Here is a 20,603-nt window from a genome sequence, read left to right on the forward strand (position 1 = left end):
TAGAAAATCACAAATGAATTATGGTGTACTAGCATTAACCCCAATCAATTCAATTCAATTCAAAGGGCTTTATTGGCATGAGAAAACATACGTTTACATTGCCAAAGCATGAAGAACAATACAACAATACAGCAATACAATCAAAACGAAAATGATGTACATTTGAAGGTCAGAATCTTCAATAGATCAAATTCTATGTACCAAGGTCACTCGGTGCAGGTATAGTGCAGGAATATACACAATAATTAGTCTTTAGGGTGGTTGTGTTCCATTTGATATCCTTCTCCTATCACAGCAACTCACAAATCACAGCAACTCACAAATCTCACTGTGTGACTAAGTTGATTAAAGTAATCTGCTGACTCTCTCTCAAGATGGTGGTTGAATGATAATGATTTATTTTTTAAAGCACCACCTCTATCTGTGTAGCATCAACTCTGGATGCATCCTTCCCCCCTCAATACAGCAGGGGTCAGTAGAGAGACACGAGAAACACTTGTGTTCAGTCTACTTGGTTCTTTGTCTCTCCTGGGCCATAGAATTAGAATGGCTAGAAAAGGCACATCCTGGTGTGCAAATAGCATTGTCTTTGGGGACGCCACAAAATGGATTGCCAGTGCTCACATCTGTAACCATACTGCCAGCACTGAATGCTGGCAGTATGGTTACAGATGTGAGCATGGCCTGTATATGTGCATGAGATTGAAGGTAGAAGCAGAGATGACATTTCATTGACTGGCATTCTCTCAAGCCTGATTTATACTTTGTGCTACGATATAGTGTCGCTCACCAAATGTAGCATTTCTACAAGCTCACAACGCGCCACGATGCAACACTTTGTGAGCTTGTAGATCGGCTATTTTCGGCCAGCAACGCCATCTAAATCAAGCATTGTGGTTACCTCCACCATGACACTCTTACATTAGCAGAATTCTAGCTGATCTTGGCAGACAGATTGTAAATGTTAAGTCTCACTTCACTCATACTGTAAAGTCTAATTCACACCGTAATATAATGCTAATAAATATTTTAAAGCCAACAACACGTCCCAACACAACTGTGTGATGGAACGATGGATCAATTAAGCTAAAATAAAGAATCCTTCCGTTTGAGAGAAGATGGTTAAAGCAACGAAATAAATAAACACCCCACTGTTATCCAAATTTTGACATAAATCTGAATTCATTATGTATCCATTCACTGTAATAACATCTTGGTACTGTCATGTTATGTTATCTCATCAGCTCCTGGCTGAGAACACACTGTTTCCTCCCATAGTTTATTCAAAGCAATGTGAGAATTTGAATTTGGACAGGAATGGTTGTTCTACGTGTCCTAGTTCTACACCCGTGGCTGCTGCTGCCGACACCACATCTGGATTCTATTAGAGAAAACCTCTGTTTCCTGAACAGAACTTCACCCAACACCAAGCCACCTTTCCATAACAGAGAGAGAGAGAGAGAAATGGTGGGAATAAAGCTTGGTTTATATTCCCGCCGACAACAACTGCTTTTCAGCGAGCGACATGTCATACTCCAAAGTATAAATTAATAAGCGGGGCTTCAGCCACCTTGAGGTCATATATAATAACCAGCACAACATCAGATGTATGGTGCTGCTTTGAGGTAAACAATTAAATATGAATGGACAGACTGTGTAGTGAATACAAGGCAGCTAGTCCTGCTATATGGAGGAAATATGGAGGAAGCCTGGAAAACTGAGTTATACTCTGTTGTGTGTCAGTGTCGTGCCATGAAATAGCCAGTCTAGAAGCTCACAGTCAGTCACAATCCATCGCAACCTGACACTTGTACATTGGCTATTTCCGGGTTGTGCCGGTGTAAGAGCAATACGCCAAGTTGATGGTCTGTCACTGAAAATATCAAACCTACAAGGTCTCAACGCGTTGCATCCACGACGCATTTCCAGCTATTTTCAACGTACAACATTGTGCAACAAAGTATGATACGGGCTATATGGTCCACATGCCCAGTCTGTACCCGTTCTTGAAACCCACACTACAGCTCTACACTGGAAACCACACTGGCCTTGTTTGGCTTTCCAGTGGAAACCGCACTAGCCCTGCTTAACTCTACAAAGGAAACCAGGCTAACCAAACCCCCTTCCCTCGTCTTTGACATGTTAGGCTGTTAAGTGCTTGGCCTCAGCACAATCTTGAGGGATAAAATAAATAAATAATAAAGGACCTTTTAACATTTGTAGTTCGCTTGCCGGTATGGAGCACACACTATGTCAGATGTGTCGTTAACTAGAGAGGAAATGGAATGGGAGTGTGAGTATAGCGTTTGCAGAAACACAAGGATCTTGACAAATTAGAGTACTACTATTTTATCATGCTATTTTACTCCTATCAAAGGGCTTGACAGAAATTAACTGTGACCGAGTTTATCTGCGGGAGCAGGATTAATAAATGTGCCAGTTGACGGAGCAGCTCCACACTCTTCTGATGGCATCAAAGATTACAGGCTTGGGTTTTTGTGAGATTCTGAGAGACTTTTGACTGCTTACATCTACAGTAGGTATATAATAAATAACATACGCTATATTAGACAGAGACAGATAGAACTTCATTGATCCCTGAGCGGAATTCAGTTGTCACAGCAGCACCATAGCAAGAAACAAAGGAAAGATACTGGTACCAGAGAGATACATCTATGCTTCAAAAGTAAAATAATAATAAAACACAGGAGTAAAGTAGTTCAGTACAGTAGCAGAAATAAGATACAAAAAAGGCTACCAAGAAATGTAAAGTCTGTCTTGCAAATATGCACTTGAATATGAAGGGATTTTCATAATATATGTGCTATTAAAAATAATTACAGTAGCCATTTCCAGATTGTGTCTGATGCAAAGTTAGTCATGATTGCTTTTGATTTTGTTACAAGAAAAACAAGTTCCAACACAATATAACTTCAACCCAGGAAGTGTAGTGAAACACTTAATTCCAAAAAGCTTAGCTCTGAGGTTTATAGGTTTTAGGAGAGGGTGAGTGGTGACCAGACGGTTATAGAGACCTGTAACATGAATGTCCTAAAGATGGACCCCACGGCAGCTATTACCCTGATAACCCTGTAACATGAATGTCATAACGCTGGACCCCACGGCAGCTATTACCCTGATAACCCTGTAACATGAATGTCCTAAAGATGGACCCCACGGCAGCTATTACCCTGATAACCCTGTAACATGAATGTCCTAAAGATGGACCCCAGGGCAGCTATTACCCTGATAACCCTGTAACATGAATGTCCTAAAGATGGACCCCACGGCAGCTATTACCCTGATAACCCTGTAACATGAATGTCATAACGCTGGACCCCACGGCAACTATTACCCTGATAACCCTGTAACATGAATGTCATAACGCTGGACCCCACGGCAGCGATTACCCTGATAACCCTGTAACATGAATGTCATAACGCTGGACCCCACGGCAGCGATTACCCTGATAACCCTGTAACATGAATGTCATAACGCTGGACCCCACGGCAGCGATTACCCTGATAACCCTGTAACATGAATGTCATAATGCTGGACCCCACGGCAGCCATTACCCTGATAACCCTGTAACATGAATGTCATAACGCTGGACCCCAGGGACAGCTATTTGCAGTGATTCCCAAATATTTTAGCTCGAGACCCAAAAGAGAAATTTGCCCGAGACCCAAACTACAAATATACAAGTTCACAACGCATCGCCACATTGCAAGCTTGGAAAGCTGTTATTGTTACTACTTCTTAAATGTTTGTTTTCTTTATTTTATGGAAATTGGATTTTAATTATATATTTTTTAATGTTGTTTTTGTGTGCGTTTGCCTTTATTGGTACAGTAATTAGACAGTAAAGGGGGAGAGAGATGGGGAGTGACACGGGGCAAAGGCCGTCGGGCTCGGGAGTCGAGCCCGCGGCACGCCGTCCGGCTGGTTTGGCAGCCTAGGTGCCCAGACGGTTGAGTTGTGATTTCTTTCCATACATAAATACATTTTTAAATGTAGGAAACAAAAAATAAGGGATAATTACAAAAAATTGGTCTGCCACTGTTTAGGAAACAGCGAGTTTGTCCTACAACCACATGTCCTGATCAAAGTGCCATTCATACCCCCCCCCCCCCCCCCCCCTTCACAAAGCTGCACTGGATAAGCTATTCAACTAAATGTCTTAAATATAAATAGAAATCGTGTTCACATGGGAATAATGTTGTTTGAATTATGCCTTAGTGTAGCTTTTCTAAAAAGAAAAAAACAAAGAGCTGATTTTCCTGGCAGGCCTATGAAGAGACTGGATTCCAGTCATTCCATCCATTACCAGCCTATTCTGTGGTCAAATTCTCCAATTTCCTGCCATGTTTGGAGTAGACAGCTTTATTAAATAACACACACACACACACACACACACACACACACACACACACACACAGTGTCTGATTCATTTATGAACAAGGGAATCCTTTCAGGTCAAGCAGAAGAGATGCTTGCTTGCGGTGTCAGTGTTTGGGGCGGGTCCGATACTGGAAGCACATGCTGGCATCTGTCACTGATGCTTTCGCACATGTTAGGGGAGGTGGGGGGTCAAACGAGGTCATCACCTTGACCCTTGTGTTTGTTTACTTATTAGCACCAGGCCAAATGTTGGCCATGGTGGTATTATAACCATGTCATCATTGGGATTTTTGAAGTAGAATAAATAATGAATACGGTAATTATGGAAAAACCATCATCTTTTTGTCAATGTGAAACAATATCATATACATATATTCTTTTTTTTAACAAAACATGGAATTTGGGTTGGCGAAAGGGTCTTTCTGTATGGAGAGACACTCAGGCATGAAGGAAGCAGGAGTTCAAGTCCGTTGCTCTCACCATGTCCCCCATAAAAGGGGACTAGGTTGGCGGAGGGCGTGTAGAGCCCAGGATCACATTAGATAATTCACACATGGGTGAAAAATGGGTTACAAAATCGTGGGATAAAAATTATAAAAAAGAAAACATGGAATTTTTACCCAAAAGTGAACACAAAAGGTTTAAACACTGTTGGTTTTAATAGCATATTCTTGTGGTGTCTGAGTGTGCGCATGTGTGCGCATGTGTGTGTGTGTGTGTGTGAGCGTGTGCGTGTGTTAAAGAGTAATGATAGCTGTGAGAACCATGAGCTAGAAGGCTAAGAGTGTTGGAGAATGAAAGCGTCTCTGCTCTCCACTGCCATTCATTTATTCTGCCTCGGTCTCCTCTCGGTCTGTGTGCAGGAGAACTGAGCTGAATGCCTAATGCTGGCTTCCTGCTCTCAGCATGCTGATGTTATCCACCTTCATATACCTCCCTGTCCTTTTCGGATGAAACTATCGATTATTGTCTTTGTGATTATTTTATGGATTCCTTTTAGATTAATCAAATCATCTTTCTTTTTTATCTCAATGAATCACTGCAAAAACAATATGAATAAGCACTATTTAAAATGTTGGCGTACAATCAGAAATCAGTTGTATTTGTCACATCACAGAGGTGGGTGAAATTCTTTTGACAGGCAAAAATAGTGTCATGCAAAAATAGCAGAAATAGCTATAATTATTTGTTGTTGTGCGACACGTCATGACTCATGAGCTTGTCGATCAGCTATTTTGGGGCGACGAGATTTAGTGAGGGAAAAATCTGTCCAAAGTAGAGAGAGAGCCAACTCAGGTCCAGGGTACGATGAAGGACGATTACTGCGATTATTGTGATCGTTTATCGTGATAAAGGAGAATAACGATTATCGTCCCATATTCCCGTTTCCACTCTACCTCTATCCAATAACCCCATTCTACATCCTTCCTGCTCCATGTCTGTGCTCCTTTCCTCGCTTCCTCTCTCTATGCTACCCATCTTCCTCACACTCTCCTTGGCCGCGTGTGTGTGTTTGACATTCCACCAGCATCCTCACTCAACCTCATCTCATCTCCCCTCTGTCTGCGGGGAAGTCAACACACACACACACACACACACACACACACACACACACACACACACACACACACACACACACACACACACACACACACACACACACACACACACACACACACACACACACACACACACACACACACACACACACAGCTGCAGAGAGCAGTCATTGAAATGCCAGCCAGGCTTTCAACTCATCTACTGAAGAGCGAGCAAGAGAGAGAGGAAGAGGAAAGTGGGATGAAACCGAGAGAGGCGAGTAAAGGAGTGTCGTCAATGTCAATGCAATACAAGTGAGATGTAAATTGTCGTCTTGAATGTGGGGTGTGTGGGTGTGGGTGTGGGTGTGTGTGTGTGTGTGTGTGTATGCAATTCTGCGCATGTGTGCGTACACGCAGTCCATTAGTACTCGTTTCTCTCAGATTGGAGAATTACAGTACATTTCAAGCTCCTCACTGGCTGCACCAATCACTCCGACTTTTCACACAGGCATTGACCATAATATTACGGAGGTCTTAACAAAGCCCTTTTTAAAATTTTACGAATTATTAATAATTTACATGGGACAATGATAACTCACATCAAGTCTTTTTCTCTCAGAAACTGCCAGAGCTACAGTTACAACACATGGAGGGGAGCTTCATAATAATAATTAAAATCAGTCAGCCTATAACAGCCCACTTTACATTTGGCCTTCTAACTGCACCGTAGGATTCCTTGGGTCATGACGCATATCCCCAGAAAGGCCACGCCCATTTGCGTCAGGATAGACATTCCGCCATTTTGACATTTCTTCAAAACACACTTTTTGCTCTTCCACCTACAGCTTTTGTGCAAATCTCACAAAAAAGCCAACCACACTTGGCAATTTCCCCAGAATTGCACCTTTCCTGTATTACTTGCGGGTCCATTATACTGTACATATGAACAGTCCTACAGTCATGAGTCCGAGACCCTACCCAAAACCCTAACCTAGCCCTAACCGCACGTGGACGTGGTGATATTTAACCCGCCACGCGTTAGTTTGAACCCGCAGCACATGTCGGGAGCTACGGGTGATTTTAAACCTGTCGCATAGATTAGTTTTAACCCGCAACACATGTCGGGAGCCACGGGTGATTTTAAACACGCAGCAGTGTTGTCAGACTGATGACTGTAGGACTGTTGGCATGTCTAACCTACGTATGCACCCCACGGGCAAGTGCCTCTGACACCAGACTGATTACACCTCAAAATAAATACAACATTAATAGGATCTATTACATCGCTGTACCCTCACTGTACATAATATGGTGTTCATATATTTGAACGGGTAAGGACTAGTTCAATTAATTTCTGTATATTTTTGGTAAATTGCCCAGCCAATTTTCTCCTCTTATTCTCTTCCCTCTCTCTCTCAATTCAATTCAAATGAGCTTTACTGTCATGAGAAAAAATACATTTACATTGCCAAAGCAAATGGAATGTATGTGCAAAAGAATGCATTAAAAGGGAATAAACAACTTAGGAAAAAAGATAGCTTTCAAAACCATAACAATGGTGCATTTGCTGAATAAATAGTTACACAACACGTAGGAAGGGTTAGCTCTCTCTCTCTCTCTCTCTGGGAGTAATTGCTCAGGGAGTGAACAGTCACATGACCCTCTTGCTGTCTACTCGCCCGCCTGTGTTGTGTTGTGTTGTGGAGGTCATGTGCTTGCTCAGCCAGGCGTTGGCGTTTGTGTGGGCGTGCGCGCGAGCGTGCACGTGTCAGTGTTTTGTATGCCGTGTGCTCAGCCAGACGTGACCGACCTGAGATCCCCTCGGTGCAGCTTGGAACAGACAAAATAGAGGCTCTACAATGCCTTGCGCCTAGCACTTTTCTTAATATAAACTATACGTACTATGTGCGTAAGAGTGTGTGTGTGTGTGTGTGTGCTCTACTGAACATGCATTTATGGGTTGCGCCCATGAAACATGTCTCTGCTAATAATGCGTATTCTGCTGTTGCTACCCACTCTTGTTTTGAGCCAACTACTGCAGCTGCCCCCGCACCTGGGGGTACAATGTAGTACCTGGGGGGTTCCCTTGGCTTCTATGGGGAGACACAGAGCCCATGAGGTCCTGGGCTGTTGCCCTCTCCCTTCTCTGGGGAAAACGCTTCCATAAAAACAGAGGGACTGAGAAAATAAAGGCCTGTCCCTCGGATAGGATTAGTGCAACGACCCTTTAAACTTTAAAGGCCTGGAGGGCTGTTAGAGTGGGATCCTATGGGGAGACATGGAGGCCCCCCCAGGTACCCCATGTAGGAAGCTCAAAACAATAAAAAATGTCATGGGCACAACAAGCATTAATACAGTACAAGGTTTATTATTCAAATTTGTTTGGAACGCTGATGCAGACGTCCAGCTATCAGAAAATAATGCACACCCTCAGGCCAATAATAATCCAGCGTTCTCTTTCTACTTGAAGTTGAGCTCGGTGACTCACAATATTAAAATATTACCACAATATATGCATATCGTATTCTCCATGTCTGTACATGCTAAACTTAAAGACCTGCAAAACTTTAACTGTGGCGCATTGACAGCATATTTTCACTGTGCAACATGCTTCCATAGTAGACAAGCATGGCGTCTAAAATAATCCAAATGCCCCTCTCTCCATGCGTGTGTGTGTGTGTGTGTGTGTGTGTGTGTGTGTGTGTGTGTGTGTGTCCATCCATGTCCGCTCACGTACCTGGTCCGTCTGCTGCGTCAGAGCTGTGGGACCTCCTGGCTGCGGGGTTGGATGCATGGGAGCTGTACTGGTACAGCTGGTGGCCCGGTGGACCGTCATCCTGCTGGCTGATCTGGGTCAAGTCATGCATGCTGAAGCTACGCAGCTTCTCTGTGATGGCACCTTGGCCCTGCAGGGACCCATGGACAGATATACACACACACACACACACACACACACACACACACAGAGAGAGGGGGGAGAGAGCATAGACAGACAGACAGACAGACAGAGAGAGAGAGAGAAAGAGTAAGACGGAGGCAAAAGAATAAGGAAGAAGACATGCACACACATGAACAGACGAAGCATGCAGACAAACAGAAGAAAAAAACACACACACACACACACACACACACACACACACACACACACACACACACACACACACACACACACACACACACACACACACACACACACACACACACACACACACACACACACACACACACACACACACACACACACACACACACACACAGACAGTCAGTCAAATACCACATCTTGATTGTAGCAAGGTAAACTGCATTTTTCCACATGATACAAGACACATTTTCAAACCTCATGCAGATGAATGGCTGTGTTGATGTTCCGTGTTGACACAAACAAAACAACTTCAAATGACTCCGGTGCCTCGCCGGGAGACAGTCAATGAGAAAGAGAGTCATGCCATGGAAATAAGCCCGGGGGCTTTGTGTTGTGTAATCCCCGTTTCTGATTGTTGTTGCCTATCTGAGAATTATTTCATTAGTGTTTGCCGTTGTCATTAATATTTCATGTGCCATGCCTGCAGCTGTGGAAGCCACACGTAGTGCATTTATAATTGTCAGTCTGCCAGTCAAAGACAGCACACTGTGTAAGAGTAGTACACTTGGTCGTGTTGACTCGTGTATACTGTTTATATAGGAGTAGCACTAGTACACCACACTGTATAAGCAGATCTGCAACTGTCAATTATTCTATTGATTACTTTTTTAGAACAAATACATATTTTTAATCATATATTATAAACATTTATATAATATAATATTCATCAAAGGTCGTCGGGATCGGGACTCGAACCCGCGACACGTAGCGTCGTAGCCTAGGTGCCCGGACCGATAATATATATATATCTATAATGGTTACTGATGAGTATTAATGCATCAATAAACACATACTGGACATAACAGACACATGGAAGACAGCAGAGTGAGAACAGAGGCGAGAACAGAGGCTTATAGGGATAAATTAAAGATTGAAAGAAAAACCCCAAGTGAAGGTAAAACAAAGAAGACAATGAGAGGCATTAACAGAAGCCATGTACATTCTATTGTATATATTCTGTACGTAATGTATGTACAGCAGAAGTTTGATTTAATTTAACTGGCAGGATGAAATGAAAGGTAGTCTCTCGAGACAGACTGTTGACTCCGTCAAATTCAAAGGAAAAGAGGGCACTGTTTTTCCTTTATTTTTTGACGGTGGCAAAGGTAAACGTGATTATGAATTTTATACACAAGACCACAGGGCTTTTTGTGTTATCCTTTTAGCATTACTTGTGTAATTGTACTTGCTGTACTGTTTGCAACGTGCTAATAGCGTATTCGATATACTACCTTGCAGCTTGTGTGAATAAATGTTATGAAATAGGGCTGGGCGATATGGACAAAATATGCCAAATATTACCATTGTCAGTGTGTGTGTGTGTGTGTGTGTGTGTGTGGATATCTAGTCTCATATCACAATATCAATACGATATATTGCCCAGCCCTTGTATGAAATGATATTTTTAAGTAGTGTCCATGCTTCCATTATAATTAACTGTATATTTTACCTCCCATGGCTGTCTGCTGAAGCACAGAGCCCCTACAGAAGACAGGCTGTCAGTACAGGTAGAAGAATCAGAGAGACACAGCCACCATAGAGGCAGGTTAGGCACTAGGCAAGTATTTCCAATAAAAGTCTCGCAATGAAGTACCTAAGACGACGTTTATGACCAAGACTGTCAAAATGTAGATTCAAATGGAAATCATGCACCACAGGCTTTTCCGTGTGCTCAACCATGTAGAGAAATTGTGTCCGTCCTTAAAAACAATTTATACTAGAAAAAAATAGAGCCAGCAAAGATTGTAGTGCACAAAACCCACTGTGAGGGTATGTACAGGGGAGTTACATTGTATGACGGGTGCAGGAGCAGTCAGGATTTCTTCTATGTCCACGTTCCCCCACCGAAAAAAGGTAGATTTAGAAACCAAACCATGAATAAAGTCTCAGGAGAAATCCTCGCAAATGCTCTCCGAGCTCGTTGGGTTGAGCCCGTCTGGCAGTTTCAGACAAGCAGTTTATATAAGATTTAGTGGGTTTCGTTTCTGCCAGGCAAGGTTAATCAATTCACGTACCCCACAAAAAACAAAAAAGGAGTTTTAAAAGGATTTCAAATAGTGTAACGACCTGTGAGAATAGGCTGAAAACGAGGAGAGAAAGAAGATGAGGATGGCCTGAGAGATGGACAGACAGAGACAAGCATAAGTGAAGAGAGAATGTCTAGCTTTGAAGGTCTGATCAATAGCATCATGGTGAATGTAGACAGAGACATGGGAGGGATTTTACAAGTCCCTGGCTGGCGTCACTACATAGAGGAGAGGCTGGACACACGCGCACGCACGCACACACACGTTAAAGTAGAGAGCAGTTCAACACGGCCAAGAATGTCTAATAAAGTTTCGCTCTTCTTCCACAGTTCACAGAGACAACACCCACTGCAAATACAGTATACCTACAGAGGTATGTACTTTCTCTTTCCAGCCGTTTTCTTTTACAGATTTACAGATTTTCTGTTCTTTTTTTGATCATATAAAAACAATTCTCCCCAAATTAATCATTGCAAATTTCCTGTCACTGCTAACCCCTACCGTTTGGTCTTAGGGAGGGTGTAGCTACTAGCTAGTGAGTGTGTAGAGTCTACACCCTCCCTAAGACCAAACGGTAAGACTGAGCCGGAGGGCACCGTGGAGGAATCAAGCCCCTAATCTCCACAGTGGTGGGCAACAACTTTACCGCTGCGACTGCCCGACACCAACACCAACCTGACACGGAATTTTCATTTTGTTTCACTTCATTATTCAGACTATGGGTGTTGCCAAAGCTGCAGTCTTTGGCGATTGGTTCACACCAACCAATCAAAATAGTAGAAAAACAGACAATGTCGCTGTCAATGTGGCTAACCAGGTTGCTAAACAAATGCTACTAGCATGTAACCAAACACTGTAAAACATGTCGGATGATGATGTCTCTAAAACGGTCATTTCTGTAAAAAAAAACTATCATGGGCAGATTTAAGAACCAGATCGATACGGTAGGAGGTTAACGCAGCCATGTTTGTTTATGTTTGGTCTGGGGCTGTTTGACGTTAGCGAGGTGAAACGGCACTGATTGGCCGTAGCCCCGTTTTCCGATTTTCAACCAAGGCCAACAGCACCATAGACACCAGAGTCACCAGACCTGAATTGCCAGAACATATATTTGGGCGTGGCTAGCGATTCAGGGGCTGGAGCCAGGCTACTCGTCACCCACTAATCAATCCAAGTATTGTGTTGAAGAAGCAGAGACACTGTCTGAGGGGCCGTCTTCCACAGGCTTTAGCGTGCTCATGGAATTTGGGATGAACGCGAACTTCAACATGTTGCACGTAGGCTCAAATTCAACCACAAAAGGAAAGGTGTAATGAAGATCGGCCTTCACCGTTGCCTTCATTGTACAGCACTCCAGACAAGAACATCAGCTTAACCCATTTTGGGCGGGAACCCCTTTTGGTGTTTTAAACATTGTTATAATTTTGCTATTGAAAAATAGCAGAATTTCAGAAAACTGGAGGATTTCGATTCTTTAATTTTTTTAGGTCAGGCCTAAATGTGTTTACATTTATGGTGTTTCTTTGTGTTCTTGTTAAGGTTAAAATGTCGATAGGAGAACACATGCTTCCAGTCAGGAGTCCTCAGAACTCCCTACTGGTATCCCCATGAGCTGTGAAACCTTAGAGGAGGATCAGATGGGACTAGCTGATACACACACACACACACACACACACACACACACACACACACACACACACAGGTATCCATGCAATGCTGATGAAACACACACACACACACACACACACACACACACACACACACACACACACACACACACACACACACACACACACACACACACACACACACACACACACACACACACACACACACACACACACACACACACACAAACACAATAACAATGTACACAGAGCCTGTAGCAAGGGGTAGTCCAGGGACAGCAAGGGCACCCTGGGAAAAGAGTCATACACACAAACCCATCATTGCGCGTGCACAGACAGACAGACAGACACTTGCCTTGACAGCAGCGGTCACAGCAGCTGTAGCAGCAATGCTCAGCCCCTGTTTGCCAAAGTTGACCATGGTCTCATAGCTCCTCTCCTTGGCCTGGACGATGTAGTCATCTATCTCCTGCACAGACACACACGGTCAATAACAACACTTACACACTACGCAATCCTCAGGGGAAATTTAAAGGGCTTGTGTAAGTGATATCGTCACTGCCGGGCGGAAACCTTGTATGTCCAAAATACAAAAAGTAAAATCGTTATTTCTTAAGGAGTAGAAGAAATAGCTTGTGATCTAAATGGATACAATGTAGTTATTTAGTCGCAAGCGCTTGTTAATATTTTAATTTGTTTAAATATTTATAAAACCCACAGACACACTAAAATCACCTTTACGTTCAATTTTCCAAAATAGCACAAAATTGCCAATCCAAAAGCTCAAGCTTGTATAGGTTTGGGATCCTTTAGTTTAGGATTTTAACGATTCCACTTCCTTAACGATTCCCTCTTAATGGTCCGATTCCTTAACGGTTCCCCCTTACAGATCTGTAACTCTGAGTGTACAAATGGTTTGCATCTGAACCACTGGTATTGTAATTGTATGTATAGCAGACGTGAAGTCCATCCTCATACTGGCTCTGACAGTGTGATAAACCAGTCCCGGAAACGGTTCCTCCGGTTGCTCGGGTTCCCAACCCAAAGCTTGTAGATCTGCTAAAACGTTGAGATATGGAGATAAAAGGTTTCTGCCGACAGCTACGATGTGGGGAGGGGGGAAGGTGGATCTTACCCTCTCTCTGGAAGACAGCAGTGGATGGAGACACTTCCTGTAGATGAGACTGGCTCCTCTGGTGTACGGCGAGAGAAGCCAAATGACGAAGGCCACCTTCAGCTCATAATACAGAGGAAACCTGGAGAAATACAAACACCTTCAGCTCATAATACAGAGGAAACCTGGAGAAATACAAACACCTTCAGCTCATAATACAGAGGAAACCTGGAGAAATACAAACACCTTCAGCTCATAATACAGAGGAAACCTAGAGAAATACAAACACATAATATTGAATGCTCCGTCAAATCCTCCAGGGTACAACCATTTGGCATTTCCATAATATTTAAATGCAGTCAGCAATTTGGTTTTATAACTTCCAAGATTTATCGCACTGGTATGCCACTTTAACCCTGGTGTCCCAATTTTAGGCCTGTCATTATGCAGTATGTGTGCCAGAATTGCACAAATAGACCTTGTGACACGCTGATAATCTATTTTCACTATTCGCCGTATGACAACGTATGGCTGTGTTGTGACTGAGTGGTGGTGTTTATCCCATTCTGAACGGGCACCCATTTTGGTGTCAGCATCATGTTATGCTTTAGCTATTGAAAAATAGCTCATATCGCGCCACCGAGTGGCGCGATACGAGCTTGTAGGTCTGCTATTTTTGAAAAATCGAAGACACTTTTAGAATCTGATCTCAGGTCAGAATGGGTTAATAATGAAACTGTCAGGATGTAATAGACATTTTTAGAATCTGATCTCAGGTCAGAATGGGTTATTGAGTGTGCGCGCGCGTGTGTGTCTCACCATGCCAGTGTCAGGTCAGTCACGGTCTCCACCACAGTGTAAAGGGCAAACACAATCCAATACATCATCCACCGTACCTACAGAGAGAGAGAGAGAGAGAGAGAGAGAGAGAGAGAGAGAGAGACTATTGCAATCAATCTTTCATTTGCTGTCCGGAGGAAACCTCATAACTAAAATTTTGAGGTTTTAGATTTTTTGGTGTTTTGTTATTTAGAAAATATTGAACCAATGGAAAGTAGTAAAAAACTCATTGGACAAAACCTCTTAACTCCATTGGACCCTCAAACTGAGACAGCTAACTCCACCACCTCTCTCCTTCTCATGCAAGTAATTGACAATATCTAATGTCACAACACCAACTTTGATGAGGCAGTATTGCATCGTTTCAAAAATATGCGGTTTTATTAATTTCCTGCAAAATGAACATTTTGGAGTCGGACACTACCATGCCCATGATCATTAGAGATACACAGAAGATAATATACATTACACACACACACACACACACACACACACACAAATAATAAATACAGTAAGTATGTTTATATGTGTATATATATATATATATATATATATATATATAATATATATATATATATCTTTCCATGTATTTATAAAAACAAATGGCGATTGCTAAAATAATAATATAATCCTTAATCAAAATGTAGGCACTCAAGACACTTGACCAGAGCGACTTACAGTAATCAAATGCAGAGAGAGACAGTGTAGTAGACTAGGAACCAAATACCTAGCATCAGTAAATATACTATCAAAATAATAATAAATCTGTACATTGAAACTATGGGATACCAGGTCAATACGTAACCTAGCATGTATATGTATAAATGACCTGCTAATCAAAATGTTTACATTGTGGTCAAGGAAATAATGAGTCTAAGTAACAAAACACATGAGAATAAAAATGAACATTTGGAAATGGTCTGCATGGTTGTCATAGGCCAAGTGCTACGAGCTAAGGTGGAGTCTGAAGGTGTTGGAATCACAATTAGTAATGATGATCTTTGATGGAAACTGATGCTTTCATTAACCAATTGGCATCACATCATGTATATAATGTCTGTGATGAATTGTGTTTCTCTGAGAGATGGGATGTACAGTGTTCTGATTATTATTATGAAAATATGCGTAAAGACGAGGAGACTAGGCCTAGGGCAAGGGGCAACAGATGATCAAATAAGGTGTATGAATTGCCAAGTTTCACAAGTACATGATTCTGATAAAATCGTGATTTCCCATTAATTGTACAACCCTATCCCCAATATATTTCATATAATCACATAACATAACATACAGTGGTTTTCAAAGCAGGGTGCAGGGACGCCCACGTCGCCCAGGGACCTTGATTATAAGTATTACTCATTTCACAATAATTACAATATAAAACATTTATGAGTGACTATAATAACCATATTTTTCAATCTCACAACTATGAATATATAATTTTGTTCTCATTCTCAATGTACAAATTCTTCATTTCAGAGTCCATATATCGTTGTACATGGAAAGAATGTTCCTCTCTACAACAAACAACACACCAACTCATTAATATATCATCAAAATATATTTAATACAATGTTTTAAATACATTTCCGGAATGTGTACCATCGAATACACAACAATCAAGAAGGACCTGTACAATTATCTGAAATCATTGTCCATTGATTTCTCGGACTTGTATGGGAATTCTAATGCCCGATTTATATTGTGCGCCGTGTTTGTGTACCAAATAAATAGGTCAACTACAAGCTACTGTACACCGAACTACAACAGCTACACAACACCGTAAATAGCAGATCTAAAAGCTCACAGCGTGATCTGTTGTGAGCTTGTAGATCTGCTGTTTTCGGTGTGCCACGTGACGTGTAATCCAAGTATGAATGAGGATTCAGGCATGAGTGTGTAGTACAGCAATCTGTGAAACTGATGGAGTGACCAGTCCAAGTTGGTTCTCTCTCTCTCTCTCTCTCTCTTATAACAGTAGAGGGCATTTGAGGTCTGTGCTGTGGCCTTTTATTTCTCCCCCCCTTTTCATCTCTTCCCATCTCCCTCCGGACTCTTTCCCATGCCTCCCTCTCTGTCTTTCTCTCTCCCTCATAACCCATTTCTCTGTTTTTCCCTGCTCTTTTTCTCGCTCCATCCATCCATTCATCCATCTCTGTATGCCTGACGGCCTTCTCCCTTTCTCCCTCTTTGGCACAATTTCCATATCAGAGCCAGTGACTGACTGACTGACTGACTGACTGACAGACAGACGGACAGACAGGGAGTCACATGACAAGACTGAGGTATTAGCCCCAACTCTCCTGCACCACTGAACACACACACACCAACACTAGTAGGGTGACATTCATGCTCAAATTCTCTCTGTCTCACTCTCACTCACAGTGGTGTTTCTCCCTGTGGTTTGGTGGAATTAGTTCCTCCTAGAGCTCCGTCAGCATTACTACTGGTGGACTGCTTAATTCCTGACCTTACTGTGAACCCTCACACAATGCACATACGCACGCACAATCGCACATACGCACGCACAATCGCACATGCACACGCGCAAGTCTGACAACAAGCTATAATGTTCAGAAGAATGATCAATGACAAAGAGCGAGTGAAATGGAGAGGAGAGAGAGCAGGGGAGAGTGACAATCAGGACAACATATCGACGTGTCACTCCAGTCCTGTCCTCGTTTAACCACGCTTAACCCTGGTGTCCCCATTCCATCCCACTCCATTCCATTGTGGCCATGTCATTATATAGACTGGGGAATGTCACTACCGGTTGCACTGCAACGCATCGTGAGCTTGTAGATCTGGAATTTTCCAAAATGTTTCCAACATTTAGTGCTTTAGTTAGTTTGTATAGTGTTTAAGTAGTTAAGCATAAAACACTACTTAGTTGACCGGGGTCCCTCTACAGTAGAGCCTCGCCCTCCTCTATCATTTCCCTCTACACCAAATCTCTGACATTTTTGGCAAATGGTCACCTGTTTTCGACAAATGTTTGCCTACCGTAATTATTACAAGCCCAGAATAGGAACGGGAGGGTTCAATTGGTTAACCCATTCTGACCTGAGATCAGATTCATACGAGGTTTCCGCCGGACACACACTGGTCTGATGAACCCATTCTGACCTGAGATCAGATTCTAAAAATGTCAGTCGTTCTTCGATTTTTCAAAAATAGCAGACCTACAAGCTCGTATCGCGCCACTCGGTGGCGCGATATGAGCTTGTAGATCTGCTATTTTTCAATAGCTATAAAGCATAACATGATGCCAACACCAAAATGGGTGCCCGGTCAGAATGGGTTAAGTGTAAGTGGTGGTTAAGTGGTTAATTTCCTCCGTCTGCCTCCCCTCCTCTATTCTTTGTCTCTCTCTTCAACCCCCCCCCCCCACCCCCCCCCCCCCCCACATCCATCCATCTTTTCCCCTCCACTCATATCATTTCATCAGTAAGGGGGCACATTAACATGTGACCTCAGTGAAATATATGGCGGCCATTTTGCCTTCCCCGAGGCGATCCCAGACATTTACTGGCCGAGCCGTCTGTGAATAACTGCTTTCCATTTAGAAAAAGAGAGGAAAACACCTGACATCAGCGATTTCAGTTTCACCATGCCTGCTGGTATCGCTGGGTACTACACACTCAGATGAACTTCACTGGCGTCCCCGCTGTTTCATTATAGTGGCTCACACACCCTCTGTATGTCTCCAAGAAAGCCAGTTGAATAGAGGAAACAATAGAAAAAGAGGCTGACCAAGCCACAGATTCCATGTTATCGGAACGGGACTCGAGAACAGCAATACCTGTTGGGGACAGGTTAGACAGCTCGATGTGTTGCTATGGTCACGTGGTGTTGGGTGGTGTCAGACAGGTAGTAAAGTCAGCTGTTCACCGGTGGCGTTTCATGAATGGAAGGAGAGGGGGTGAATGACGGGGAAGTCCAACTTTGCTGACCGCTTTATAAACACAAACGCTAAGACAACACTGCTATCTGTATAGGATTCTGCACCCACGATATGATGCCAAACATTGTTTTAACTACCTTTAATAAATGAATAAAACGCAGTACCCTGGAGAAGTGAGTCCTTGGCATGCAGCGCGTCTGGCAGTACATTTCCCCGCTTTTAGCCTCTCGGTGGCTTAATAAGTTTGTCGCCATACATTGTCAGCAAATAGTGACACAAACAAACGTAAGGATTGGAGCCACGGCACGGAAGGACCCGATAAGCCACACGTTATTGGACGCGGAGCAAACGAGCAATGCACGACATGCAAAGTGCAAACAATGGAATGATCACACCGGAGCGCATCACAAATGACAAGCGGTAACGTAACACAACACAACCCGACCCATTTCGTTCTGCTGTTGACTCATATTGGCTTGTTTGGAACAATTGAGCTGGATCCGCTGCTGAGGCGAAACTGACATTGTGTTGATTACGCTGTGGATATGTGTGTGCGGCCCGCCGGGCTAACTTGTGTGTCAACTGTCAAACAATAATAACGTGCGCTGCCGTTTGCGATCGCCGATCGCTGTGGCTGTTTAATGTGGCTAGCTGGCTCTCATTGGATTCTCATTGTGACTGTGTCATTTGCCTGTGCATTCAAAATGAGTGGAACAAATGTTGATTCAACCGTTGGGAAACAGGACAAGGGGAAAAGGAAAATAAATCTCACTGAAAAAGCTCTTGCAAATAAAATCGAATCAATTCAAAAGGAACGCAAAAGGAAAGTGGATGAAATAAAGGCTCTGACAACCTCTATCAAAGAGCTCATGAAACATGACAAAAACGCGTCACTGGTTAAAGGGCAACTTGACGTTTTGATACAATTGTCTCACACTTCAAATGAACTTCATGTCTCTTTAATGCCTCTTGTCCCACCTGATGAACAAGGAAAGCAAAACGAATGGTTCAAAAAGGTTAACAAACACACAGATGGTCTCATTGAGGATGTTAATGCCTGGTTCAAATCCTCACAAATCAGAGGACCTCAGCTAGAGGCTCATGGCAGCCCTAATGAAAGCCCCCTGCAGCATGAAGCTGCTGGGGAGGAAAATGAAGGTGTGGGAAATGTGGAAGTGTCTCAGTCACATCAAGTTGATGATGCTCAGGAGGATGTTAGACCATGTGACAGCATATCAAATATAAGCAGCAAAAATCATAGTTCAAAATCCATAAGGTCAAGAGTGTCCGCAACTTCATCTGCACGTGTCAGAGCCGAGGCCGACTTGGCTGCTTTAGTGGCTCGGCAAAAGTTGCTTCAACAAAAGCATGCTCTTGAAGATCAAGAAGCCCAAATCAGGAAACAAAAAGAACAACTGCAGTTTGATTCAGACATGGCCGCATCGGTGGCGAAACTGAATGTCTTAAGAACCTCTGGGTCAGGAATGTGGAGTGCCGCTTCTAGAAGATCAGGGCGGAGTGCCACGGACGGAATGGGCTCGTACTTTGAAACGGGCCTCAACATTAATGCAGAGCCATTTATACCACAAAAGGATGGAAGAGAACAACCTGCTGCGTTTGGAGGCACACGGCCAAAGGAAAAACGACCTGATGGAGCCAGACCTCCCCAGAGGCCCTCAGCGCTCACACAGAGCATGGCCCCAGAGGCTACAGAGCATCCATTGCCTTTGTATAGAGACATACAACCTCTTTATAGGAACACCAGCAGTGAGCAGAACAACATGATGTCTATAATGAACAAACAAAATGAGATAACTTCAATGTTGGTGCATCAGCAATGCATTGCTTCACTGCCCAAAAGAGACATCCAGCTGTTTGATGGTGACCCTCTGCAGTATCATGGCTTTATGCAGTCATTCAAGCAGACCATAGAACGGAGGACCGACAATTCCATCGATTGCCTGCACTATCTAGAGCAATACACCAGAGGGCAGCCTCAACAGCTA

General features: G+C 43.1%; 1 protein-coding gene across 1 annotated transcript in view; it reads right to left on the reverse strand.

The window, feature by feature from the left end:
* reep3b (receptor accessory protein 3b) overlaps positions 1–20,603 on the reverse strand; it is a 42,773-nt gene that overhangs the window by 3,782 nt on the left and 18,388 nt on the right. The window contains exons 3-6 of the mRNA XM_083787391.1: positions 14,673–14,749; positions 13,875–13,995; positions 13,095–13,208; positions 8,680–8,848 (exon numbers count right to left, since the gene is read on the reverse strand). Of these exons, the coding sequence (XP_083643517.1) occupies positions 8,680–8,848; positions 13,095–13,208; positions 13,875–13,995; positions 14,673–14,749 (481 nt within the window). The remainder of the gene's footprint in view (positions 1–8,679; positions 8,849–13,094; positions 13,209–13,874; positions 13,996–14,672; positions 14,750–20,603) is intronic.

This window comes from Protomyctophum parallelum (assembly GCF_964188405.1).
Source record: "Protomyctophum parallelum genome assembly, chromosome: 17".
Classification (NCBI taxonomy): domain Eukaryota; kingdom Metazoa; phylum Chordata; class Actinopteri; order Myctophiformes; family Myctophidae; genus Protomyctophum; species Protomyctophum parallelum.